The 23,689-nt window shown below is 38.7% G+C and overlaps 9 protein-coding genes across 14 annotated transcripts; 6 read left to right on the forward strand and 3 right to left on the reverse strand.

Moving 5' to 3' along the window:
* Positions 1-25: 25 nt before the first annotated feature.
* On the forward strand, positions 26-1,938 carry LOC106348169 (ruvB-like 2). Its single transcript, XM_013787848.3, has 2 exons — positions 26-876; positions 1,123-1,938. Exons 1-2 carry the CDS (start codon positions 128-130, stop codon positions 1,772-1,774), a joined length of 1,401 nt encoding a protein of 466 aa, XP_013643302.2. The 5' UTR covers positions 26-127; the 3' UTR covers positions 1,775-1,938.
* A 691-nt stretch (positions 1,939-2,629) lies between these two features.
* Positions 2,630-3,947, forward strand: LOC106348168. Of its 3 annotated transcripts, none has more exons than XM_013787846.3 (4): positions 2,630-2,817; positions 2,887-3,142; positions 3,238-3,422; positions 3,681-3,947. In XM_013787846.3, exons 2-4 carry the CDS (start codon positions 2,890-2,892, stop codon positions 3,792-3,794), a joined length of 552 nt encoding a protein of 183 aa, XP_013643300.1. In that variant the 5' UTR covers positions 2,630-2,817; positions 2,887-2,889; the 3' UTR covers positions 3,795-3,947. The 3 variants fall into 3 exon arrangements, with proteins under 3 accessions (XP_013643300.1, XP_013643301.1, XP_013643299.1); XM_013787847.3 differs by having other exon boundaries at positions 2,637-2,790; XM_013787845.3 differs by having other exon boundaries at positions 2,644-3,142.
* A 726-nt stretch (positions 3,948-4,673) lies between these two features.
* Positions 4,674-7,448, forward strand: LOC106348167. The gene is made up of 10 exons (XM_013787844.3): positions 4,674-4,862; positions 5,006-5,219; positions 5,313-5,470; positions 5,550-5,695; positions 5,783-5,842; positions 5,939-6,031; positions 6,137-6,298; positions 6,387-6,493; positions 6,624-6,772; positions 6,861-7,448. Exons 1-10 carry the CDS (start codon positions 4,748-4,750, stop codon positions 7,136-7,138), a joined length of 1,482 nt encoding a protein of 493 aa, XP_013643298.2. The 5' UTR covers positions 4,674-4,747; the 3' UTR covers positions 7,139-7,448.
* Positions 7,449-7,771: 323 nt separating this feature from the next.
* LOC106348166 (protein CYSTEINE-RICH TRANSMEMBRANE MODULE 13) lies at positions 7,772-8,535 on the forward strand. Its single transcript, XM_013787843.3, has 3 exons — positions 7,772-7,967; positions 8,063-8,219; positions 8,328-8,535. The coding sequence occupies exons 1-3, from the start codon at positions 7,925-7,927 to the stop codon at positions 8,371-8,373; spliced, it is 246 nt and encodes an 81-aa protein (XP_013643297.1). The 5' UTR covers positions 7,772-7,924; the 3' UTR covers positions 8,374-8,535.
* Positions 8,536-8,575: 40 nt separating this feature from the next.
* Positions 8,576-10,110, reverse strand: LOC106348165 (NADH dehydrogenase [ubiquinone] iron-sulfur protein 4, mitochondrial). Its single transcript, XM_013787841.3, has 5 exons — positions 9,859-10,110; positions 9,648-9,736; positions 9,340-9,469; positions 9,170-9,199; positions 8,576-8,836 (listed from the first exon to the last, which is right to left on the reverse strand). Exons 1-5 carry the CDS (start codon positions 10,012-10,014, stop codon positions 8,780-8,782), a joined length of 462 nt encoding a protein of 153 aa, XP_013643295.1. The 5' UTR covers positions 10,015-10,110; the 3' UTR covers positions 8,576-8,779.
* Positions 10,111-10,949: 839 nt separating this feature from the next.
* On the forward strand, positions 10,950-13,555 carry LOC106348163 (telomere repeat-binding factor 2). Of its 4 annotated transcripts, none has more exons than XM_013787839.3 (6): positions 10,950-11,039; positions 11,737-11,956; positions 12,078-12,304; positions 12,391-12,475; positions 12,565-12,648; positions 12,924-13,555. In XM_013787839.3, exons 2-6 carry the CDS (start codon positions 11,807-11,809, stop codon positions 13,248-13,250), a joined length of 873 nt encoding a protein of 290 aa, XP_013643293.2. In that variant the 5' UTR covers positions 10,950-11,039; positions 11,737-11,806; the 3' UTR covers positions 13,251-13,555. The 4 variants fall into 4 exon arrangements, with proteins under 4 accessions (XP_013643293.2, XP_013643292.2, XP_022572829.2 ...); XM_013787838.2 differs by having other exon boundaries at positions 10,982-11,187; XM_048734997.1 differs by lacking the exon at positions 10,950-11,039 and adding an exon at positions 11,050-11,187 and having other exon boundaries at positions 11,717-11,956.
* On the reverse strand, positions 13,457-16,657 carry LOC106348162 (pentatricopeptide repeat-containing protein At5g67570, chloroplastic). Its single transcript, XM_013787837.3, has 9 exons — positions 16,038-16,657; positions 15,769-15,960; positions 15,623-15,704; positions 15,353-15,544; positions 15,166-15,279; positions 14,971-15,064; positions 14,715-14,872; positions 14,231-14,638; positions 13,457-14,161 (listed from the first exon to the last, which is right to left on the reverse strand). Exons 1-9 carry the CDS (start codon positions 16,616-16,618, stop codon positions 13,568-13,570), a joined length of 2,415 nt encoding a protein of 804 aa, XP_013643291.2. The 5' UTR covers positions 16,619-16,657; the 3' UTR covers positions 13,457-13,567.
* Positions 16,658-16,780: 123 nt separating this feature from the next.
* LOC106348164 (ADP-ribosylation factor-like protein 8b) lies at positions 16,781-18,604 on the reverse strand. Its single transcript, XM_013787840.3, has 6 exons — positions 18,345-18,604; positions 17,760-17,841; positions 17,630-17,662; positions 17,413-17,534; positions 17,162-17,323; positions 16,781-17,078 (listed from the first exon to the last, which is right to left on the reverse strand). Exons 1-6 carry the CDS (start codon positions 18,380-18,382, stop codon positions 16,961-16,963), a joined length of 555 nt encoding a protein of 184 aa, XP_013643294.1. The 5' UTR covers positions 18,383-18,604; the 3' UTR covers positions 16,781-16,960.
* A 1,012-nt stretch (positions 18,605-19,616) lies between these two features.
* On the forward strand, positions 19,617-21,592 carry LOC106348161. Its single transcript, XM_013787836.3, has 3 exons — positions 19,617-19,913; positions 20,031-20,563; positions 20,632-21,592. Exons 1-3 carry the CDS (start codon positions 19,868-19,870, stop codon positions 21,460-21,462), a joined length of 1,410 nt encoding a protein of 469 aa, XP_013643290.2. The 5' UTR covers positions 19,617-19,867; the 3' UTR covers positions 21,463-21,592.
* The last annotated feature ends 2,097 nt before the right edge of the window (positions 21,593-23,689 follow it).

Genomic DNA, 23,689 nt, shown 5'->3' on the forward strand with positions numbered 1-23,689 from the left:
ACTTCAAAATTACATCGACGTCCCTTCCCCACTGCATAGCAACTCTTCTAAACCCTAAAACCTCAAAAATCTCTTCTTCTTCCTCCCTCCGCCTCAATCGCCGAAGACGATCAATCCAAAAAAAAAAATGGCGGAGCTAAAGCTATCAGAGAGCCGCGACCTAACAAGAGTGGAGCGAATCGGCGCACACTCACACATCCGAGGCCTGGGACTCGACTCATCCCTCGAGCCGCGAGCCGTCTCCGAAGGAATGGTAGGTCAAGTGAAGGCCCGCAAAGCCGCCGGCGTAATCCTCCAGATGATCAAAGAAGGCAAAATCGCCGGCCGGGCCATCCTAATCGCGGGGCAGCCCGGGACCGGCAAAACCGCGATCGCGATGGGAATGGCGAAATCCCTCGGACTGGAGACGCCCTTCGCGATGATCGCGGGGAGCGAGATATTCTCCCTGGAGATGTCGAAGACGGAGGCTTTGACTCAGTCTTTCCGCAAAGCGATCGGTGTGAGGATCAAGGAGGAGACCGAGGTTATCGAAGGAGAGGTCGTGGAGGTTCAGATCGATAGGCCTGCTTCTTCGGGGGTTGCGTCCAAGTCCGGGAAGCTGACGATGAAGACGACGGATATGGAGACTGTGTACGATATGGGAGCGAAGCTGATTGAGTCTTTGAATAAGGAGAAAGTGCAGAGCGGGGATGTGATTGCGCTTGATAAGGCTACTGGGAAGATTAGTAAGCTTGGGAGGTCGTTTTCGAGGTCTAGGGATTATGATGCTATGGGCGCTCAGACTAAGTTTGTGCAGTGCCCTGATGGTGAGCTCCAGAAGAGGAAAGAGGTTGTGCATTGTGTCACTCTTCATGAGATTGATGTTATCAACAGCAGGTTATAATAAGTTTTACACTTTCTTGTATTCTGTGACATTGCTAGTCATTAAATGGTTGGTAAAGTAGTTGATTTAGCTTACTAGTTTCAGATGAGATGTGTCAAACTTGAGGTTACTAATGTTTGGTTGACATCTGGTTAGTGCAGTGAGCTAGCTAGATCAACCTTTGTAACTATGTATCTGTAAGACATTTTGTTTGTGGTATTGTTAGTTAAAGTGATTTTGTTTGCTTTGTTCTTGAGCAGGACGCAAGGGTTTCTTGCCCTTTTCACGGGTGATACAGGAGAAATCCGATCAGAAGTTCGTGAACAGATCGACACGAAAGTAGCGGAGTGGAGAGAAGAAGGCAAAGCTGAGATAGTTCCCGGTGTTCTCTTCATCGACGAAGTCCACATGCTCGACATTGAATGCTTCTCATTCCTCAACCGAGCTCTCGAGAACGAAATGTCACCGATCCTCGTCGTGGCAACGAACCGAGGAGTCACGACAATCCGCGGAACTAACCAGAAATCACCTCACGGGATCCCGATCGATCTCCTTGACCGTCTTCTCATCATCTCGACTCAGCCTTACACGGACGAAGACATAAGGAAGATATTGGAGATACGTTGCCAAGAGGAAGACGTTGAGATGAACGAAGAGGCGAAGCAGCTATTGACTTTGATCGGGCGCGATACTTCTCTGAGGTATGCGATTCATCTGATAACAGCGGCTGCGCTGTCTTGCCAGAAACGGAAAGGGAAAGTCGTGGAGATTGAGGATATCAACAGAGTTTATCGATTGTTCTTGGATGCGAGGAGGTCGATGCAGTACCTTGTTGAGTATCAGAGTCAGTATATGTTCAGCGAACCTGTCGAAGCTGATGGAGAAGACGAACAAGATGCTATGCAGACCTGAAGATTCCATCTTTGTTTACCCGTTTGTGCTCCGTGATGTTATCGATCTATGACTCTGTCTTATGTTTGGTTTTCTTTTTGCAAGTTGTAATGAATGTTTTAACTATGGATCGTTGTAGTAAGATTTATATTTTCGTTTCGTAACAAATCTGGCCCGTTAAGATCTTTAATGGGCTTTGAAGTCCAGCTTTAAAACGAGAAATAGTGTTTTTTCTGCATGCATATGTATGCGTGTGTCGTGTTTACACTTTACTCAGTACAACTTTGACACGCATTCAGAAAATTTAATTAGGAGTGTTGTCTTACCAGACTTCATCGGTTTTTGGTGGCGTGTTTTGGTGTAACGAATTTAATTTCTTGGTCAGTCAATTTCAACTTTTAATTTCGTGATAAATTTACTAATTTCATATCAAAAACATGTTTTTTTCTTTGTAGTACAACCATAAACAAATTAGCTTGTTTTGACATCGTAGTAGACTTTGTGGTTGCAACATTGCAACAGTTTTGTGTCAAAGATAATTAAAAATACTTGACACGTTCAAATATTTCTGATTAGTTAACAAACCATCAAATATTCACTCTTGGATTAAAATGTTGAATAGCATTGGTAGAAACTAAAAAATGGATAGTTATTAAGTTTACAGTCGGTGTTAGTTTTAAATTAGATACCAAAAAAACACCCTGGTCAACTTAATAATTCAAAAGAATTAAGCAATCAATTCACTTGTTGCGATATGCAAGATCCTTACTAACATTAAATTAATTTTCCTATAAAAATATAATAGTAATGACTTAATGTCATTATCAATAGAAATCAAAATATAATAAATAGTTCCACCACCACCTTGTAAGCCCCCAACCTCTTTATTTATTCATCGCTTTGCTTAATCTCCGTCGACATCTTACTTTACAAAAACTCTCTCTGTTTCTTTTATTCTCCGTCCTTTTTTTCTCGTAATCTTAAAAATATTTTATCAGTCTCCAGCGTCCTCTCTTGTCAAACCTGACAAATCAACAGTAGGAAGAATTTATTAAAAGCCCTACGTAACGCTCTTTAATCTTTTCTTTATATTACTTAACAAGAACCCAACAAAATAATTATTCTTTCTTTAGAAAATGGGAAATTGTCAAGCGGCGGAGGCAGCGACGGTTTTGATCCATCACCCGGCGGAGAACAAAGTGGAGAGGATTTACTGGTCGGTGACAGCAAGCGACGTCATGAAATCCAACCCCGGTCATTACGTTGCGGTGGTGGTAACGTCACCGACATTGAGGAACGAGAAAGGGTCACCACTGAAGCAGCTCAAGCTCCTTCGTCCTGACGACACTTTACTCATCGGACATGTCTACCGTCTCGTCAGCTTCGAAGGCATACATAAAATCTATCTATCTCTTTTTATTATTGTTATTATTTTTTCAGTTCCTCTGTTATGTTATTAACACTGTTAGTAATATTGTGTGCAGAGGTTTTGAAGGAGTTTGCGACGAAGAAGTGTGTAAAGCTTGGCAAGCTATTGAAAGAAGGAGGAGGACTTGAGCTAAAGAAGAAGACGAAGAAACACAGAAAGAAGACAGATCAGGATCATAATGGTCGGGTCAACCCAAATTCGGATTTGGATCCGAAAGAAGATGTATCTAATGATGATACGGTAAGTTCGCATTTCCATATGCTCTGACTTAACATTAAGAATTTACAATGACCGGCTTGGTAGTTGTAAAATAATACTCTATAGGTCATGTAGAATATTTTAAATATGTTTTTTTAAAATAGTTTTGCAATTCTATTACGGGCCACATAACCATATGCAAATGCACATCTTTCACATGCCTTAAATTTTGGTCTAAGACATGCTAAACTGTGTTTCACTGTATGTATGTTTGATTTAATCACGACGGGTTTTATATAGGTCGCCGGAGAAGACGGTGGAGATGGGTTTATGAGACGGAGCCACGGCGGGGGAAGAGGTGGCGGTGGGTGGAGACCATCTTTACACAGCATTCCGGAACTTGGATCCTCATGAGAGAAGTCTTCAAAAGCGTCGATATTCTTAAAGCACATCCGACAACATTTGAAAGTTTATGTAAAGCGATGTTATTAATCATAAATGCTTTAAATGAAGATCCAGTCTCAAATTATATTTTCAAGAACTTTAATTGCTCTAACGTTTTAAATATTTGAGCATTTTTAAGGTATTCTCAAACGAGATTTAGAACATTTAGGGGCCAATACTGCAACATTATTCACAGATTCAGAATTGCACAACAAATCATTTACTAATTTGTTTCCCTGTGTATACACACGCATTAACTTGCAAAAGATAAGTTCCCATCAACAAAATATTAAGCAAACCGACAGCTCGTTGTACCCTTGGATATATAGTTTGACGTAATATCATAAAAGTTTCGATACATCCAATGATAACCTTCCATACTACGATTTTACGTAATAACACCATGTTTGGTGTTAACCACCGTTCAACTAAACAAACGGTTGGCGTTTAAAGTGGTTTTTAACAAGCTGTAAAGCCTATAACTATTGAATTACTATTACTACTCACATGTTTTATTTTATTCATCTGTAACTATAGAAAGAAAAAAAAACAAATGTAAACGTAGTCTCTTTAAAATATGCAAGGCAGCTCATTTGGTCGGCCTCTTTTTGTCAATCATAGTCATGAAGTCAATGAGCCAATGACTGATGCGTAAATTACATTAGGTTCAGTTAAGTAGACGTAACGTAATTAACGGCTCAAATCATTTTCAGTTTCATTATTAGATTAGATCAGATCAACCTTAGTATTGGGCGTAAGTCGTACCAAATCAAACCAAAGTTTCACTTTGAAGGAATGGGCTCAAGATGGGCTTATAAAGGCCCATTTACTAATTACAATAAATACGATCAGGCTTTACGGTTGATTCAAATCCGCGCCTTTACTAAACCTTATTTTCATCGTCCTTCGTTCGTTCGATCCTCATGAAATCGATGGGTGGTTATCGTCTTCTCCGAAGCTCCGACGTCGTCATCGGAATCATTTTGCTACATCTCTTTGCTTTCTCCTCTCTTGTCTCATCTGATGAACTTCTGTTCGGTAAGTTCTGTTCTCGTAATAATGCGATTTGGTCTGTGGAATCGCAGGTGGAAATTGTAGAAATCTAGGGTTTGATGGCTCTGTGGAAATTGCAAAAATCTTGGGTTTACATACAATTGAATGTTTGTAATATGTGATGACAGCTGTGGGAGAGACAAGGGCGGTTCAAGTGAATCCTAATTCAGAGGTGAAGGGGTCTCCTGGATTGAAGCCAGAGAGAACCTCTCTATGCGAGAGGATACATATCAATGGACTTCGAAGGTTTAAACACATGGGCAAGTACGCTCACTCGTTGAAGTTGATACTTAAGGCATCAACCGCTGGGAAAGCAAGTAACTTTGATGTTTGCTTCCACAGGTCTGATTTTTTTACTTGTGGATATTGTTAATCACCAGTTTCTCTAAGTTCCTTAGTTGAGATAATAACAATGTATGATTCACTGATTTGTAGGAATTTGTCGCGTGCAATTGGGATGTGCCCTCCAAGTCGGTGGGAGAAAGTCTCTAAGGGTTCATGGGTTCAGACAATGTCGCCCTTTGACCACAAAGTCATTGACGTAAGATCTATTAGCTCAGCAAAGGTCACTCTGGAACTGTCTGCTGTAGAAGGTATAGATCTTTCTCTCTTCCTTTGCTTTAGCAATTGTTTCTACTTTCTTATTTGTCAACTATGTTTTCGGCTTTGCAGAGTTTTCAATGTATCGCATAGTGTTCTTAATACTTGGTGCGGTTTTGTTGGCTTCGGCTTCGACCCTGAGCCAATCGTTAGCATTTTACTACAGCAGTGCCATGGCTGTTGGTATTATGCTTGTTGTGCTGCTTGTCCTCTTTCAGGTAGCCTTATCTTGCTGTGTTAACTTATTATATTAAAGAGAGGTATTCACTTCCGAACTCAGCTTTTGTAATCTGATCTGTACACAGGGAATGAAGCTATTACCAACTGGTCGGAGCTCGTTTGCATTGTTCATATACTCAACTCTGGTGAGTGGTGATTGCTAAATGATTTACCTTTTTATTGTGCTTCCCATTTTCTCCAACCTCCTTGTTGTACCTAACACACCTTCTTCTTTCGACCAGCTTGGTTTAGGTGGTTTCCTTCTACGCTACATTCCTGGTTTATTTCAAAGCCTGCTAACTGAGATGGGAATCGACGAAGATATGTACACCCCTGTATGTAAGTTTTGATAGTGTCATTATTATACTGTTAAGAAAAGCCCCGTTCAAACTTGTACTGATGATTTTTGTTTGTTTGTTTCCGTGTGATGGTTTTTGCAGGTAGCGATATTTGCCGGGGTGTTTCTATCTTTAGCTGGAGCGTTTTTTGGATTTTGGACTGTGAGGAAACTGGTTTTAACCGAAGATGGCTCCATTGACATGAGCACATCACTCTTTGTTTCTTGGTCTATCCGGATCATTGCTGCTGTTTTGATTCTTCAGGTTATTTTACAGTGTCCATCACAACTATACATTTTCTTTTTAACCAAACCGAAAATCATCCTCTGACAATATGATCTCTTGTTTACAGAGCTCTGTTGATCCTTTGCTTGCTGGAGGAGCACTTATATCTGTAATTCTTATATCGTCGAGTTTAAAGAAGATCAGCAGATTGAAGTTCATACTACGCTTATATGAGTGAGTCCGTGACCAATCTATTTTAATCGTTTTCTTTAATAAACCAAACTTTTTTTTTGTTAGTGTTAGGCTTCTGTATCTCTGAAAGTTCACACAGTATTGAATGCTTAAGTTGGGTTCTTGTCCGCAGGATTCCATTGAATTTGCTGTTAGGAATCTGGGAGGCAATTCGTTATGCTGAAGTACCAACCGTCCCTGGATATCTTCATGACTTCATGCAAAAGAGTCCTGATGCTTCTGAATTTGGCAACCGTGTTACTTTTGCTTCTCCATCAGGAGGTTGATTTTTTATCTCTCTTAAATCACACCATCTCAAAACATAGGATGAAACCAATAAATAAGCTATTTTTTTAACGTTTCTTTTCAGGAATCAGTGGGATGCGACAATCTCCACCGTCTGAATCAGATACTTTCCCTTCCTCTTTCCATAAAACCCCTGAAAGGAGCAAACTATCAAAAGAAGAGTGGAAGAAGCTCACAAAGGATAGCACGACAAAGGCGGTTAAAGAATTGGTTTCTTCACCTGGTTTTAGCGTATGGGCAGCAGCAAATGCGGATAGGATCAGTGTGACTCCAAGGAAAGAGTCCGGTAGCAGAGAGTCCGGTAGCACAAACCGGCCACGGAGATGGCTGCGTTGGTCCTGAACCAAGCCGGTTTAAAGTTTTCAAACCGTTTAGAGGGAGGGAGAGAGAGAACTCTTGTAGAGAGCTCTTCTTGTAGGCAAAAGTTGCTTTCTTCTTTTATGACTTTTGTTAGTGTTTTAGCTTTGTGTCACGATTTGTTGTAACGATGCTAATGGGTTCTTTATTTAGGCTGTGTATCATGTTTGTGTGTAGACAATGCAACGGGCATTGTTTCTTTTAATGGGTTCTTCTTCTACTTTTTATGATGGATGGTGAATCTTATAATATGGATATCAAATATTATATAATAAGATTATTGATGTCATGGGAATGTGGACTAGCATGTGGGTGGATAAAAGTTATTATCTTTTTCGAATTATAATATCTCATCAACTATTTTTATTCAAACGAGGAGATTCTATTAAATTTGCCTTTCTCCTTATGTTAGGAAAAGAGACGATGATTTAAGTTGAAACATGATCAACCCAAAAATAAGTGATGTTTAATTATTTTAATAGTAGAAGTAAATACTTTTTTTATGTAGCTTTAAACAGAATATGAAAGAAAGATTTAACGGACCTAATCTTCATGATGCAAGAAACACGTTTTTAGAATATTTTCTCTAGTTTTCTGCTTTATTGTATCACTAATCAATTAGGAAAAAAGGAAGAACAAAATTAAAAAAAAAAATTATTTCTCACCGTCTTAACTTCGCTATAAAGGAAAGAAACAAAGATTGCTTAAAAAGAGAAGAGAAGAGAGAAACAAAACACTTAAAAGAACTCAAAAGCTAGAAGAACTCAAAAGATGTATAATCAAGAACATCCTGTCGGTGCTCCTCCTCCCCAAGGTAATATTCTGTTTTTTAGTTTCTTTGATCTTTGATATTCTGTTTTAGCTTCTTCTGTGCTGGTTTTAATGTGCTTTTGAAATTCCTGTTTGAAGGGTATCCTCCTAAGGACGGTTATCCTCCGGCTGGCTATCCTCCCGCCGGTTATCCACCGCCAGGATATGCTCAGGGATACCCTGCTCAAGGTTATCCTCCACCGCAGTACTCTCAAGCTCCCCAGCAAAAGCAACAAGCTGGTATGCTCGAAGGATGGTATGTTCTTGACCCCATCTTGTTTATTACTACTGTTATTATTATTTTAGTTCTTGATCCAGTAGTGTTAATATGTTATGCTCTGTTTTATTACATATGCAATCACAGTTTGGCTGCGCTCTGCTGTTGCTGTCTCCTGGATGCTTGTTTCTGATCGGAGAATTTATTCAGTTCAACGATTTCTTCTTCTATTACATGCAATGAAAAAGACAGACTTGTGTGCCGTTGTTTATCTTCTTTCGTTTCGAATTTGTCTTTTGAACGTTTGTATCTTATGGATTATTGACTCGACTATGACCATATCTCTTCGCTTTCACATGCATGACATCGAAACTATTGAGAAGTAGATCAGCATATTTGACCATAAAGATTGATGAAATACCAAAGAACTGTTTGTCATCATCATCATATTATTGTTATAAGGATTTTTTTTTTTAAAAAAAGAATCCAACCATGGATAATAGTTTAGAAAAAAGCTCACAGGTGCTAAATAGCGAATAAAACATGAGAGCCTTGGGGGCTTCTCCTTTTGTTCGAGAAATGGAAGAAGAAGAAGGAGATCAGTTCTCTAGTTGAGGTTTGCCTTTCCACTTGAAGTTGTCCGAGTATGACTTGGCCTGCAGTTATGGTAAGATGAATGATCAGAGAGACAAAGAGAGGATCCTTATCTAAATTATAACTTTATATTGTTTAGTCATGTTATGCATTCGCTTGATAAGCCGTATGATGATGATTTAACAAACAAATCACTGTCCGATTCTATATCTAAGGCAGAAAGCCAGAACTGAGGAAGCAACACAAGTTTACATTCAAGCAGAGCCTTAATACCACTAATCTTAGAGATAAAAATCCAATCTTTTAACATCCAAGGGTTACCTAGACTTAAACAGATAGGGGGGGGGGGGGTGTTAGATTGAAGAGAGATTAAGTGGGATTTGTAAGATACTAACCTTCAATAACGGTGTTTTGGGCTCCTTGACCTGCCATGAGTCAAATCAAAGATGTGCAATCTTAAGTATATACTTAGAACGGAATCATTACACAGTTTTATATAAATGTGAATGAATGTATTGTAACCAGAGAGGGTTATTATGACAAAAGTAGTAGGAAAGAACATTACCACATAGTCCCAGCCATGACGCTCAGCAAAGGACTTGGCAGCTAGCTCAGAATCAAAACCAAGAGCGGAGTCCCCAACATTGGCATAAGGGTCACCAGTAGAAGTCCAGCCCATCAATGGATTTTCCCACCTACACAAAACACATCAAAGGCCAAATAACTGATGACAACAGAAGCTATTAAAAGTGATTGGACAACACTCATCATAAGACTCATATCGAAGAGAACATCGAGGTGAATCCACAAATGAGCCCAATACCACTATACACTAAGAGGATTACAAAACAAAAACAAAGAGAGATTGGATACTTGAGGGTGGAGACGAAGTTAATCTTCCATTTCCCAAGTTTCCCAGATCCTTGCTGGGTCGCTGTTCTTGCAGGCGAGTATATTATCACCTGCATATATAATCAATTGATCCAAATCAAGACTCATCATCTACCTCAATCCGTGGACTGAAACCCTAATTCCTAAAATCAATTCACAAAAAAAAAGAGAGGAAGACATCGAAATCGAATACCTTTCGTGCGAGATGCTCCTCTGGGATTCCGGAGACCTTGCCGATCTCGCCACGCTTGTAATCCGACTCCACCACCGCGTCTGTTGAGAAAGGCCGAGCTACTCGTCGGAGATTCGCCGCCATGCGAGCAGTCGATTGAGTAGCACGAAGCGCCATCGTCACCTACGAATGTTGTTGAGATCTGGAAAAAATCTCTCCTGTTTCTCGTAGAGAGGCCAAGAAGGGGGAATCGTTAAAAAATTAGGGGTTTTTTTTTTTATTTCAGCCCTTACAAGTTTTCTATATTACTCTAATTTTCATCAAGTTATTAATCACACAAGTTAACCCCACCCCACCTATTATTCTGCAACTCTCTGTGCAAAAAGTCCTAATATATTTTTAAATTTCACACGTATAAAATATAGGACAATTGTCAATAATAGCACATTTTGAAGTTTATGTCTCAAAAATGGCACTATGAGGAGAAAGTCACAAAAATGACATTCATTATAGGGTAAAATATCCTTAATATCCTTGGTTTAAAATTAAATAAACAAACAAAAATAAATAAAAATAAATAAAATAAAAATAAAAAAATGAAAAAAAAGAAATTTTTTTATAGTTTCACATTATATGTTTTCAGATTCGAAATTTTTATAATTTTTTTTTGAAAATTGCTTTTTTGAAATTTTTTTTTATTTTTTTTGAAATTTTTTTTTTATAATTTAAAAATACTTTTTGAAACTGTTTTTAAATTTTTTATTTTTTATTTTAATATTTATTTTTTATAAAATTTTAAAACCTAATTCCAAAACCCCACCCCTTAACTCTAAACCCTAAGGTTTGGATTAATTAACCCAAAGGGTATAAATGTATATTTACCTCTTTAATGAAACTTATTTTTGTGACTTTGAACCTTGAGTGCTACTTTGGGAACAAATACTTGGTTTAGTGCTATCATAGTCTTTTTCTCTAAAATATATGCTGTAAAATAATAGTATTTTGTTTAAAATAGGTTTAGATAATAGGGGTTATCTTGTAATATGATATAACTTAGTGGCAAATTGATGAATATTGAGAAATAAAGGGCTACTTTAAAAAAAGAAGGTGTTGATGTGTAATTTGGATATACAAAGGAAAGCTCCAGTTTTGTTTTTTTTTTTTGTTTTCCTTCATATCTATGGATGTTGTTGTTCCTTGTGGTTAGTCTCTCTGGTCTTTGTCTTCTTCGTTCGTTTCACCGAAATTTTAAGAAGATTCACATTTGATCCATGAAACATGTACATGAAGAATTAGCTTTCATCATCAAGAGTGTCTCCTTAAAAAACGATCCTTTGGTTCTTGTTTGATGTAGGAAGGATGCTTCTTCTCCTCCTCCTCAATTATGTTCTCTGTGTTTCCGTTTTTTTACGATCGTTGCATTTGGTTTTGATAGATGATCTACCTTTGTGTTGGTGATTTGGCTTGTGATGTATGAGATTGTTAGCGTAATTCATGTTAGATTTCGACGTTGTCTTTGTTGTTGTGGGTGAAATCACTGGACAAAACATGGGACTTGATCCTGTTTTGGTTTACTACTCTCGTTGATTTGTTAAATTGAGAGCATTGGGCTTATCTAATTATTCTCCGTCACTTTTATTTATTTATATCTGAGTGTTTTTTCTTTGGCTGGACAAGATTGTCTGCTTGTTGCTCTATAAGTTTATTAGAAAAAAATTGGTAAAATTATTCACAAATCTCTAGTTACATTGACCAGATTCCTCTACGGTCTAATAACTTACAATTAAAATGTTCACCAAATGGCCTTTGAGGTTGTCTAGCTCCATAGATTTAGTCCTTGTAATTTATAACTCATTTCGCAAATTCTAAGGATTTGTAGTGTTTTCATCTCTTTTACAGAAGAAAATAAAGAGAAGAATAACATATTAGGAAAAACTTTAGTTTCTTGAGAACTTGTTGATAAGTGTGGATGGGTGCCCCAAAGCAGAAGTGGACACCGGAAGAAGAAGCTGCCCTTAAAGCTGGTGTACTTAAACATGGCACTGGAAAGTGGCGTACCATTCTCTCTGATCCTCAGTTTAGCTCTGTTCTTAAGTCTCGCTCTAATGTCGATCTCAAGGTACAGCCTTTACAATTCCAAAACAAGTAGCTGTTGGGTTTTGGCTAAAGATATCTGCTTTTGTTTTAGTTTGTGACTGCCTGTTTCGGATTAGTCTTTTGATATTTCAAAAGCGTAACAGGACAAGTGGAGAAATATAAGTGTGACTGCGTTATGGGGTTCAAGGAAGAAGGCTAAACTTGCACTTAGAAGGAATTTACCGGCTCCTAAACAAGATGATAACAACAACACTACACCTCTTAGCATTGTCTCTTTGGCTAATGGCCAAGAACGGACGAATCCAACATCGCCCGGAGGTTTTGGTGCTGGATCGCCACAAACTCATGCCTCAAAGAAATCAATTACAAGGTTTAGTTCATTGATGCACCTCATACAGATTTTAGTTTTTGTTCGAAACTCTATATAAGATATTGAGCTAGTGTCTTTCTTTGTAGTTTGGACAGGATTATCTTGGAGGCAATTACTAACTTGAAGGAAACACGCGGTTCCGACAGAACATCGATCTTTCTGTATATAGAGGTAACGCCTAGAGCATTGTGATTTGTGAACCTTATGTTTCTTTTCGAGGTTTTGTCGTATATACTCACTTAGTAGCTGTAAAATTTCAGGAGAATTTCAAGACTCCGCCGAATATGAAAAGAAACGTGGCAGTAAGATTAAAGCACTTGTCATCAAATGGACCATTAGTTAAGGTAACACACACAACAACGTTTGATTCAAGTTTTCATGACACTTCATCATACTCTCAGCATTATCAAGTGCTTACTCATGTAGCGGAATGAGGATACTATTGTTTAACAAAAGCTGTAGAACTCTAGGCAAATAATAATACTAAAACTATGAAAAAGCCTTAAAGATAAATACTAACAAATTAAGATAACTATTAAAATAAACTAGATAATTAAAATACAAATAATTCATGATTATCCTAAATCTAAGTTGCATCTTCTTCTTGTTCTTATTTCAGATAAAGCACAGGTACAGGTTTTCTACTAATTTTACTAGCGTTGGAGCAAGACAGAAGTCTCCTCAACTCTTGTTGGAAGGAAACAACAAAAAAGACTCACCAAGTCCAGAGGCAGACGGAGAGATGTTTATGATAAAAGGCATGACATCTCAAGACGCTGCAGAAGCTGCTGCAAGAGCAGTTGCGGAAGCAGAGTTTGCAATCACAGAGGCAGAAGAAGCAGCAAAAGATGCAGAAAGAGCAGAAGCCGAAGCTGAAGCTGCTCAGATATATGCAAAGGCAGCCGTGAAAGCTTTGAAGTTGAGGATCCGTAATCATACTTGGTAAAACATTAAAGCAAGAGAAGGCATCATGGGAAAGTTCTATAACTGAGCAAGCCCCTATATATATATATATATATATTATTACCAATCAGGCGGTATCTCATCACCTGCAGAGTTAAAAAGTTTTCAAATACCTTTCTCGTCTTTTGTTTTTGGTTAGTAGCAGTGTAAATCCGCAGTTTGATCATGTGTATGTTCATAACTCTGAGATTCTGTAAAAACCTGAGACTATCTTTTTCTGTTTGTGGATGATCTACAAGCTGGTTTGAAGGGAGATGAATGAGAAAGTAAATTAAGATTTTTGAAAAATTTACAAGCATTTTAACTCTCTTTTTCACTACTCTCTTCCCATTCTTTAAGAATGTCATAAACTGAAAGTGTATCAGAATCACTGGATTCTTCATCATCATCGATCTCTAGTTCCTCTAGACCCAACGTCTCAAGTTCAGTCTCCGTAAATTCCCAAGCTTCTCCTTTCACATCATTCTCATCTTCCATTGTTGTATCATGAAGAAGCAAAGCCTCCTCCGGTTTTTTCTCGCTGTGACTTTGAGTTGTTACATCAATGGCTAACAATGGCTGCTGTGTTGGAGAAGAAGAAGACCCACATAGAGACTTCAATGACTTTGAGAGGTTTGAGACCGTTGGTTCACTTGCATAATCACAGTCAATGATGTAATCAGAGAGCTTCTGTAGATTATCCTGAGTGATCCAGTCTTGATTCTCCTCGAAAAGATCACTCCATTCCTCTTCACTGATCTGGAACGAAGCCAGAGCCACGGTGTTGGTCAGCGTGATTGCTCTTTGGTAATCGCCTTTAGCTGCCGCATGACACAACATTTCGGTGAAGAACAATAGGTGAGGGATCTCTCCATCTTCAAGAATTGCATCGAAGGCATGCTCTAGAAGACTCCACTGCATTTACAAACAAAATTACATTAGCTCATGGTTCCATATACACTAAAAATGTTTAAGGCCTGCTACCTTCCCAGCCCTTGATGCTTCTATAAGCATTGGTACGTGTTTCGTTTGATCAATTCGATACCCGGAGAGAATCATTGTCTGATACACATGCTCAAAGTATTCCCACTGAAGCGATCTAGCTGAAGCTTCGAGCATGAAGCTGTATGTATACTCGTCTGGGACCAGATGAGTCTCTTTTTCTCTGACGATCTCTTCAAACAGCTCTTTCGCTTCTATAAACATATCGTTCCTTCCGTAAACTCTGAGCATCGTGTTCACGGTTCCTATGTTGGGATCGCATTTATCTTTCATGTACTGGAATATAGCCACGCAATCATCAACATAACCACCGTTCAACGAAGCCGATATGAGTCCTGTGAAGGTGATCTCGAGGGGTTTGCAGTTTTCAAGCCTTTTCATCCTCCCAACCTGCATTATTGAAGAAAATAAATACCACAGAGGTTTTCTGATAAGCAGGAAGGGTTAAACTATTGAGGGAACTTGCCTCGAGCATTGCTTCACGCCAGCGCCCGTTGTTGCAGAGACAGCATGCCAGTTCATAGTAAACTGAACCTGTTCCTATAACTCCCTTTTGCTCCATATCTCTAACTGCTTCAACAGCTTCCTCGATTTTGTTTTCTCTCCAGAGAGCTCGTACAAGAACTGAGAATCATATTACGCGCCATAAGAAATCATATTACCTTATAAACACCAAAAAGAAGAAACGAAAACCCAAAATTACAGAGAGAACCAGTAGCTACCCTTGTATGTAATTGCTTTTGGAGCTTCGCCACTGCTTTTCATCTTCCTAAAGTATTCGTGAACACGATCATACTTCCCTGACTCTAGCATAACCTGTAACATGCATATCTTTGTGAATAAATATACTGAGGGTTTCTACTACAATTACAGACCATCTAGAACGTTTCGTTTCTGTTGAAAAGCAAAAACATTACCTCCATCGCAAGTCCATAGGTAGCTCCATTAGGTCTCAGACCGTTTTTTCTCAACTCTATAAATACCCATGAAACAGCCTTCCATTGGCGTGATGGAACACAAGCGTTCAAAATCTGGGAACCGGTTAAAGCCAGGCAGCAATTAGAAATAGTGATTTTGTTCCATAATTCGCAAAAGCTCACTTACAGCATTGTACACAACCACGTCAGGCTCAAGCACAGGATCCCAGTTCTTTTGGCGCAAAGTCTTAATAAGCTTGGTTGGTTTCTGCCTCATGCGCTCGATTACTTTAAGCAACTCTTTCAAAAAACCAGCTTGTCCAAGCGTCACAGCAATACTGTGGTATGCCGCCATATCAGGATACAACTGGCGATCACCCTAAATTGACTAATGGATGAGAGTTAACCCCCAACGAAAAATGCTTACTATAATCAACTCAAATCAGAAGTTACTTACGAGCATCTGATTAAATATCTGGAGAGCTTCCTCGTGCCTCCTTGCAAACCCAAGAACAGACAAAAGCTTGGTGTATACAAACCTAGTAATGGTTTAAACATAAATAATAGTCCACAATCAATGAAAAAAAGGGAACTACTAATCACCTGCTCCTAAGATGTTTACGCTTCTTATCGGAATAGACCCAATGAACAACAGCTAGAGCTTGTTTCCAGCTCCTTTTGCGTCCTAATCTATCAACAATCTTAAGCATTTGATCTTCACTGAACTGAAGCCCTGATTGATTCATCATCCTCACAAACTTCCAATGCTTCTCAGTAATTTCTCTACTACTCAACCTAATTTGCAAATCAATCAAACAATAATGTAGTCATGAATCAATCAAAGCTAATGAACCAATGAAATAATCATATACCTGTCAACGAGAACGCGCACTGCTTCTCCTTCGTTTCGCCACCGTTTCGCAGGATCAAATCCTCCCACGTCGTCGTTTCGATCTTCCACGTCATCAACGTCGTCCTCGAGAACCCAACGGAGATCCTGCTCCAGTATCTTCTTCAGCTCTTTCAGATTCTCTCTCCTCAGCTTCCCGCCACTTACCTCTTCTCTCCGTACACTACCGACGAGCTCCTTCAACCTCACCCTCTCGATTCCCTCCCATGGATTCCCAACTATCAGACTCCTTTCGCCGTCTCCGCTTCTGTTTCCCGAATCAGTCCTCGTGAATTGCTTGTATTCCCGCCGTAGTGTTTCGAAGTGAGCTTCTTCCTCCATAGTCCGTCTCTGCGCCTCCGTGTACACCGTCTCGGACTCGGTTTGGCGCTTGGTTCTCCGGTTGTGCTTTTGAATTTCCTTCTTTCGGAGGGTTTTAAGGATTTTAGGGGTGGGATCGACATCGTACTTGAGGAGCCTCCGTTTGATTTTCTCCATATCCGGTTCGAATTCCGGCGGCAATCTTGCCGGAGATTGGGAGAATCTCACCACCGATGCGTCCATTGTTTTGCGAGGATAGTAGTAGGTAGCAAGTGAAGCGTAAACGTTTAGCTTTATCCTATCTCTATTTCTTTAATTTTAAAAATCTCCGTTTTTGGTCTGATATTTCTGGAAAATTATGAATTACGCCATTATGTTTCAATCCTTTCAAATTCAACCCTGAAGGAAGGTGAAATTTGTTGCATAAGAAGAGGAAAACCAATCAAGACTAATATACAGAAGAAGAAAGACGATAAAAACAAAAGACAAGTCTTGTTTCTCACATGATTTAAAACAAAATAAATAAAATTGTCTTCTTCCACCATCAAAGGAGCAACACACAGGAAAGACTGAGAAAATATCTGTTTAGCTTGCAGACTTGGAGTGCTTTACAAGCCAATCAATCACTTGGTCAATGTTGGTAGAGTTCTTGCAAGATATCATGAAGCAACAGACTTCTCTATCTGTGAGCGACTTGAGCCCCCTGTGGAAACAATGGAGAAAAAAAGAACATCTTGAGAATCCAAGTTAAAGAGACGAGTGTTTGGTTGTGTGAGGGGGCCTTACATTTCCTCGGTTAAGTCATCTTTGGACAGAGCACCAGGCTTGTCGATTTTGTTACCGAGGACTAGAAGAGGGATACCACTAAGCGACGTCTTGCTCAACAAATCATGGAGTTCGCTTTTCGAGACACTTAGGTTGTCAGGATCAGCAGCATCGACTACATACCTGGAGTCATAATCAGCAGCAAGAGAGCCAAAGAGTTTTTAGTCATTTGAAAACCCCCCAAATAGAGAAAAAGATAGATAGATTCTTACACAATGGCGGAAACAGAACGGCAGTAGCGTTCCCACATGCTGCGGAACCTAGGCTGACCACCAAGATCCCAAAGTTTGATTGTGACACTTCCTTTGGTCACTTTCCTCATGTTGAACCCAACCTGAAGAGAGTAAAAGAATCTTATTTTACGATTTATCCAAAAGCGAGCCAATAGTTTGTTACTTAAAACATCAATAGGGGAGAAGTGTAACGCACCGTAGGAATCATGTCTTCACTGTATCCACCGGTCTGAAAAAGGAGAGAAAACCATCCATCAATAGGGGTTAAGAAACATATAGAACAAGACTGGGGTTTTTTTTCTGGGGTAGGGATAGAGCATGCTTACAGCAACAACGTTAACAAGTGACGTCTTTCCTGCATTTTGAAGTCCTATCAATGAAAGCTCCATTTCTTGCTTGAAGAAGAGGCTGCAAAGTGACATATTGAGTCAATTGTGATTGGAAACAAAAAGAGATTTTCCCTAAGAAAGCAAGAGCAGTTAGTCCATAGGAGTATTTGTACATCCTCATTACTCACAAGCTAGCTATTCACTTTGCTATTTGTGAAGGAGTCTTTATCTACTAATTGAACTCCAAGATGGATTCCCTAGTGTATTTGTCTAAAGTAACTAAGCCTAAACTTGATTACCAATTCTAAGGCAGACTTGAAGACCAAATCAAAACAGCAAGTATGTAGCATTCTTATTAGTCAGAGATTGATGTGATCCTATTGCTGCTATTCCTTATGAGGATTAAAAAAAAAGCTACAGACTTTATTCTCTTTTGGTACTCAACGACGAAACCAATCACATATGAATCAAAATTAATTCCGCTAGAAGCCTAATTTCGTCCTAAAGAAAGTTGGATTGTTTTTTTTTCAAATCACAAACCCATGAACAAGAAGAAAATGTGAAATTGAAATAGGAACGAACCTGCGAAGCCAATTGAGAAAAGCATCCCACAAACCCATAGTTATGATTTAGAAAACTCAAAAAAGTTTTCCGAGAAAGACAACAGACGACAGATCAGATCGGTCTGCTACAAATTCTCCTCCACGGGATCTCTATGGTGGGTCAAATGGAACCTTCTCTCCCTCCTCTCTTCCCTTTTTTTTAGGCCTTCCCTTCTTGCGCTCTTGGGCTGCTGCTTATCTCGTCGAAGATTTCTTTTTTTTTTTTTAATCGAGAGCCGGCGAATTAAAACTAAACTCCACGAGATCTGGACCGTTGAATCTGCGTAGATCCTTCTGAGTCGTGTGATTAACGGTCCTGATTAGACTAGGGGAAATGAAGGTGTGTGTGTGTGACAGATCGAAAATCATGGCGCTGTTTTGAAAATATTAAATTTTGAGTATCAGCCAATGAGAAGAAAGATTCGATGGGACAGAGAGAAGTTCGGAAGAAGAATAATAGAAAGCTCGAGGGTAAGAAAACAAACAAAAAAGAAGTGCAGATCACACCGCCACTCGCGCGAAGGAGGCGCGTGTTGAAAATGGACTAATGATTTTAGCTGGTAAGTGGCGATTCCAGGAGAAACTGGCGGTGGAGTTTGTGGGATTGGAAGCTGCGCCTATACGCGCCGTTTTAGCCAATAATGGATGGAGAGCCGTATATAGATGGGCTTTGTTATGGGAAATGTAGCCCAACTAGTGATGGCCCATTACTAATGGGTACTATACAATAATAAGTCACCTCTGGATAGCATAATGAGAAGAACATAACAGAGGAGATGAAAGAAAACATAGACAAGGCAGAAAAAAATGTTAATAGAAACATCCAAAGAATTGATAACATCGGTAATGGAGGTACAGAGCACTTGATGCTTATTCAAAGCTTTTGCTCACCAGTGAAAAATATGAGTATTTTTTATGAAGAAATGTAAATATGACATTTGTAATAAGTGTGACTCAACAAGTATCATGTATACATCCATATGTTCATCGTTTGGAAACGAGTTGGGTTTTAATTAGTCTAGTTGAAGAAAGGTGGGAAACGAATTTGTCAACCACTCAACTCGAGATCCACATCTCACGTGCATGAATTATATAAATAAGCTTAGAGTTGATAGAAAAGCCAAATGAAATTATTATACTGTTAGGTTAAAGAGATGGGATTATATCCTTAAATAACACAGTAAACAGAAAAGGAAAAGAAGTGCATTAGAGATAATTAAATAGCACTTGTTAATCACTCCCACCACATGTACAGTATATTTAAATACGAAGGGGAACAAAAATCGCGGAAAAAGAAGAGTTGAATCGGAGGAGAAGGTGAGTTGAATCGTCACCGTCGTCTACGTCTTCGTTCGCACGTCGGAATCATCAAAGAAGCTTGATAGATCCATCTCAACTAAGACTTCACTCTTACCCAACCTTTTTTGTATCTCTCTCAATAATCTAGCTTTAGATTCCTTCTGAGAGAATTATTCAGATCCTTTGTTCTACTTTCGGAGATAGATGCCGGGAAATTCGGCTTCTCTCGGTCTCCTCCGGGGGTTCTCAGGTAAGCCTTCCGATCACTCCGTCCTTTTGAACACTTTTAGTCTCTTTCTGCGTAACTTGAGATCTGAAATCTAGAACTGAGAAGCCATATCAACTAAGGTTCTTTGCAATGATGCAGGAGGAGGTTGCAGACATTCACTGCTTACTATAGTATGGACCGTTGTGGGATTCTTACTCGTCACTCATCTCATCTCGCTCTACACCAGAAAAGATAATAACATCGATGCTCAACAACAACACCAACCTCCTTCTCATCACTTACAACAACTACCTCCTCCTGCTCTCCATGACCTTGTTAGAGTCGAAGAAGAGATCTTGAGATTACCTCCACCTAGAAAGCGTTCTCCTCGCACAGGTAAACGGAGATCGAGAAAACCCATCCCCTTGGCTGAAGAGTTTCTTGACGACAAGTCACCCATCAGACATCTCTTCTTTCCCGACATCAAAACCTCCTCCTTTGGTCCGACCAAGGACATGGGTAACGATGCGTTTCATTACTCCCCCGGGAAGATTTGGTTGGACACAGAAGGAAACCCAATTCAAGCTCACGGCGGAGGGATTCTACACGATGATAAATCTAACACGTACTATTGGTACGGTGAATATAAAGATGGACCAACCTACCATGCTCACAAGAAAGGACCAGCTAGAGTAAGTGCCTATTTGCATTTACTATTTTGGGTTAAATTAAATTTGAATCTTGTCTTTGTCTTCTTCAGGTTGATATTATAGGGGTAGGTTGTTACTCTTCAAAAGACTTATGGACATGGAAAAACGAAGGCATTGTACTCGGAGCCGAAGAGACAAACAAGACTCACGATCTGCATAGATCTAATGTTCTTGAGCGACCCAAAGTGATCTACAACGACAAAACAGGGAAGTATGTGATGTGGATGCATATCGACGACGCTAACTACACTAAAGCTTCAGTTGGTGTAGCCATCAGCGATAACCCAACAGGTCCGTTTGAGTATCTATACAGTAAACGTCCGCACGGGTTCGATAGCCGAGACATGACTGTCTTCAAAGACGACGACGGTGTTGCTTACCTTTTTTATTCTTCCGAAGTCAACAGTGTGCTTCATATCGGACCCTTGAGAGAAGACTACCTAGACGTGACGCCGGTTATGAAGAGAGTAATGGTTGGGCAGCACAGGGAAGCTCCTGCTATCTTCAAGCATGAGAGTACTTATTACATGATCACTTCTTGGTGCACTGGCTGGGCGCCTAATGAGGCCCTGGCTCATGCGGCTGAGTCGATAATGGGTCCATGGGAGAAGTTGGGGAACCCCTGCGTCGGTGGTAATAAAGTTTTCCGGTTAACAACGTTCTTTGCGCAGAGCACGTATGTGATTCCTTTGCCTGGTGTTCCCGGTGCGTTTGTCTTCATGGCGGATAGGTGGAATCCAGCTGATCTGCGGGATTCGAGATACGTGTGGTTACCGTTAGTGGTAGGAGGACCGGCTGATCAGCCTCTGGAGTCCAGTTTTGGGTTCCCGATGTGGTCGAGAGTGTCGATATACTGGCACAGTAAATGGCATTTACCTTAGAACATACAAACAAACAGCTAAACATTTGTTCTTATCGATCTCTCTGTTGTTGATTTATTTTGTAGATTAGGTCATTTTCATACAAACCATTGTGAGGTTATATAATAATTTCTAAGAAATGTTTTACTCAGATTAAGGTTTGAACATCAAAGGTTCAATCTTGTTCTACTAGTTCAAACTTTGTTGTCAGTAATGTTAACTCGAGTACGGATCAAAATTTTGGGTAAATGGGCCGGGCCAAAACGAGATCCATTCAATAATTATAATAATATTTAACCAGTTAACCGATCCATCAACTTTAAGACCCTCTTACCAACTTTTTTTTTTTTTTTTTTTTTTGCCATCTGATATTATATTAAACAAAAACATGATACAAAAAGGCCATCAACGACCCAAGAAAACAACAAAACACCACAAGCCCACAACGGACAAACAAAAAACAAGCACAAGACACACTAAAAGCCCACACGTAACCCCTTACCAACTTGATACAGAAACATTGGGAAAAGTGCCAATTTCGACCCAAACTATTTCAGTCGTGCCAAATACGACCCGAACAAGTGATCAGTGCCAAATACGACCTCAACTCAATTATAATTCAAAAAAACTACCCGAACTTCTTAAAACGTGCCTAAATCTACATTGACTCTAACAGAAGTTAGTCAACCGTTAACGAGATAAAACGACGTCGTTTGATGTACGAGGAAAAGTGTCAATTTCGACCCCAACACTCTCAATCGTGCCAAATAAGACCCGAACAAATGGTCAGTGCCAAAAACGACCTCAACTCAATTATAATTTAAAAAAAAATTATCCAATTTTTTCTAAAACGTGTCTAAATCTACATTAACTCTAACAGAAGTTAATCAACTTTTAACAAAGATAAGACGATGTTGTTTTGATATATGTATTTTTTTAAAAAATATGTTCATTTCGGGATTCAAATCCGTGCTGGGATATCCTTTTAAAGGGGCACACTAACAACTAGACTAAAATAATTTTTGAAATATTATTACAAATTGAAATTCTCCATTATATAAACTACTATTCTTGTTCATCTTATCCAATTTAAAACTTTGGTGATTGCTTTATATATTTTAGTTATTGTTTAATTTGTCTAATATTTTGTACAACATATCTTAGTGAAAGAAAGGTAAAAGGCCTCTTAACATTTTTGAACAAAATATCAAAATATATAATATCAACTTTGAAAACTAAAAAAATTCCCACTTAATTTTAAAAATTAAAAATAATTTATATAAGAAAATTGTATAAATAAATTCAAAGTTGTAAGCATATTTAAGATCATATAATAATAAATATTTTATTATTTATATTTTAGTAAGATATAATTTTATTAAAGATATGATAAATAAGAAAAACACGTTAATGTATTTATATAAATCAGAAAAAGTAATAATAAAGATAAGACGATGTTGTTTTGATATATGTATTTTTTTTTTAAAATATGTTCATTTCGGGATTCAAATCCGTGCTGAGATATCCTTTTAAAGGGGCACACTAACAACTAGACTAAAATAATTTTTTGAAATATTATTACAAATTGAAATTCTCCATTATATAAACTACTATTCTTGTTCATCTTATTCAATTTAAAACTTTGGTGATTTTAAAAAGTTACTTTTATCTAGTTGTTAGTGTGCCCATTTAAAAGGGTATCCGAGCACGGATTTGAAACCCGAAATGAACATATTTTTTTAAAAATACATATATCAAAACAACATCGTCTTATCTTTGTTAAAAGTTGACTAACTTCTGTTAGAGTTAATGTAGATTTAGACACGTTTTAGAAAAAAATTGGATAATTTTTTTTTAAATTATAATTGAGTTGAGGTCGTTTTTGGCACTGACCATTTGTTCGGGTCTTATTTGGCACGATTGAGAGTGTTGGGGTCGAAATTGGCACTTTTCCTCGTATATCAAACGACGTCGTTTTTTCTTGTTAACGATTGACTAACTTCTGTTAGAGTCAATGTAGATTTAGGCACGTTTTAAGAAGTTCGGGTAGTTTTTTTGAATTATAATTGAGTTGAGGTCGTATTTGGCACTGATCAATTGTTCGGGTCGTATTTGGCACGACTGAAATAGTTTGGGTCGAAATTGGCACTTTTCCCCAGAAACATTATCCGATGCAAATATTTAATTCTACTAAAAAACAAAAGCATTACTTCCGAGAAATGTAAATTCAAAATTAAAAGCCAACTTG

This window comes from Brassica napus, chromosome A6 (genome assembly GCF_020379485.1).
Source record: "Brassica napus cultivar Da-Ae chromosome A6, Da-Ae, whole genome shotgun sequence".
NCBI lineage: Eukaryota > Viridiplantae > Streptophyta > Magnoliopsida > Brassicales > Brassicaceae > Brassica > Brassica napus.

Coding starts and splice junctions, on each gene's coding strand:
- LOC106348169 (XM_013787848.3), top strand. CDS start 128: ATGGCGGAGCTAAAGCTATCAGAGAGCCGCGACCTAACAAGAGTGGAG. Junction 877..1,122: donor ATTGATGTTATCAACAGCAG/GTTATAATAAGT, acceptor GTTCTTGAGCAG/GACGCAAGGGTTTCTTGCCC.
- LOC106348168 (XM_013787846.3), top strand. CDS start 2,890: ATGGGAAATTGTCAAGCGGCGGAGGCAGCGACGGTTTTGATCCATCAC. Junction 3,143..3,237: donor CCGTCTCGTCAGCTTCGAAG/GCATACATAAAA, acceptor TATTGTGTGCAG/AGGTTTTGAAGGAGTTTGCG. Junction 3,423..3,680: donor ATGTATCTAATGATGATACG/GTAAGTTCGCAT, acceptor GGTTTTATATAG/GTCGCCGGAGAAGACGGTGG.
- LOC106348167 (XM_013787844.3), top strand. CDS start 4,748: ATGAAATCGATGGGTGGTTATCGTCTTCTCCGAAGCTCCGACGTCGTC. Junction 5,220..5,312: donor TTTGATGTTTGCTTCCACAG/GTCTGATTTTTT, acceptor ACTGATTTGTAG/GAATTTGTCGCGTGCAATTG. Junction 5,471..5,549: donor GGAACTGTCTGCTGTAGAAG/GTATAGATCTTT, acceptor TCGGCTTTGCAG/AGTTTTCAATGTATCGCATA.
- LOC106348166 (XM_013787843.3), top strand. CDS start 7,925: ATGTATAATCAAGAACATCCTGTCGGTGCTCCTCCTCCCCAAG. Junction 7,968..8,062: donor CGGTGCTCCTCCTCCCCAAG/GTAATATTCTGT, acceptor TCCTGTTTGAAG/GGTATCCTCCTAAGGACGGT. Junction 8,220..8,327: donor GCTGGTATGCTCGAAGGATG/GTATGTTCTTGA, acceptor ATGCAATCACAG/TTTGGCTGCGCTCTGCTGTT.
- LOC106348165 (XM_013787841.3), bottom strand. CDS start 10,014: ATGGCGCTTCGTGCTACTCAATCGACTGCTCGCATGGCGGCGAATCTC. Junction 9,737..9,858: donor AGGAGCATCTCGCACGAAAG/GTATTCGATTTC, acceptor TTATATATGCAG/GTGATAATATACTCGCCTGC. Junction 8,837..9,169: donor CCAAAACACCGTTATTGAAG/GTTAGTATCTTA, acceptor CCATAACTGCAG/GCCAAGTCATACTCGGACAA.
- LOC106348163 (XM_013787839.3), top strand. CDS start 11,807: ATGGGTGCCCCAAAGCAGAAGTGGACACCGGAAGAAGAAGCTGCCCTT. Junction 12,305..12,390: donor TCAAAGAAATCAATTACAAG/GTTTAGTTCATT, acceptor CTTTCTTTGTAG/TTTGGACAGGATTATCTTGG. Junction 12,649..12,923: donor CAAATGGACCATTAGTTAAG/GTAACACACACA, acceptor TTCTTATTTCAG/ATAAAGCACAGGTACAGGTT.
- LOC106348162 (XM_013787837.3), bottom strand. CDS start 16,618: ATGGACGCATCGGTGGTGAGATTCTCCCAATCTCCGGCAAGATTGCCG. Junction 14,873..14,970: donor AAAAGCAATTACATACAAGG/GTAGCTACTGGT, acceptor TATGATTCTCAG/TTCTTGTACGAGCTCTCTGG. Junction 14,639..14,714: donor GGCGTGAAGCAATGCTCGAG/GCAAGTTCCCTC, acceptor TCAATAATGCAG/GTTGGGAGGATGAAAAGGCT.
- LOC106348164 (XM_013787840.3), bottom strand. CDS start 18,382: ATGGGTTTGTGGGATGCTTTTCTCAATTGGCTTCGCAG. Junction 17,663..17,759: donor CACTTGTTAACGTTGTTGCT/GTAAGCATGCTC, acceptor CTCCTTTTTCAG/ACCGGTGGATACAGTGAAGA. Junction 17,324..17,412: donor CGTTCTGTTTCCGCCATTGT/GTAAGAATCTAT, acceptor TTATGACTCCAG/GTATGTAGTCGATGCTGCTG.
- LOC106348161 (XM_013787836.3), top strand. CDS start 19,868: ATGCCGGGAAATTCGGCTTCTCTCGGTCTCCTCCGGGGGTTCTCAG. Junction 19,914..20,030: donor TCTCCTCCGGGGGTTCTCAG/GTAAGCCTTCCG, acceptor GCAATGATGCAG/GAGGAGGTTGCAGACATTCA. Junction 20,564..20,631: donor ACAAGAAAGGACCAGCTAGA/GTAAGTGCCTAT, acceptor TGTCTTCTTCAG/GTTGATATTATAGGGGTAGG.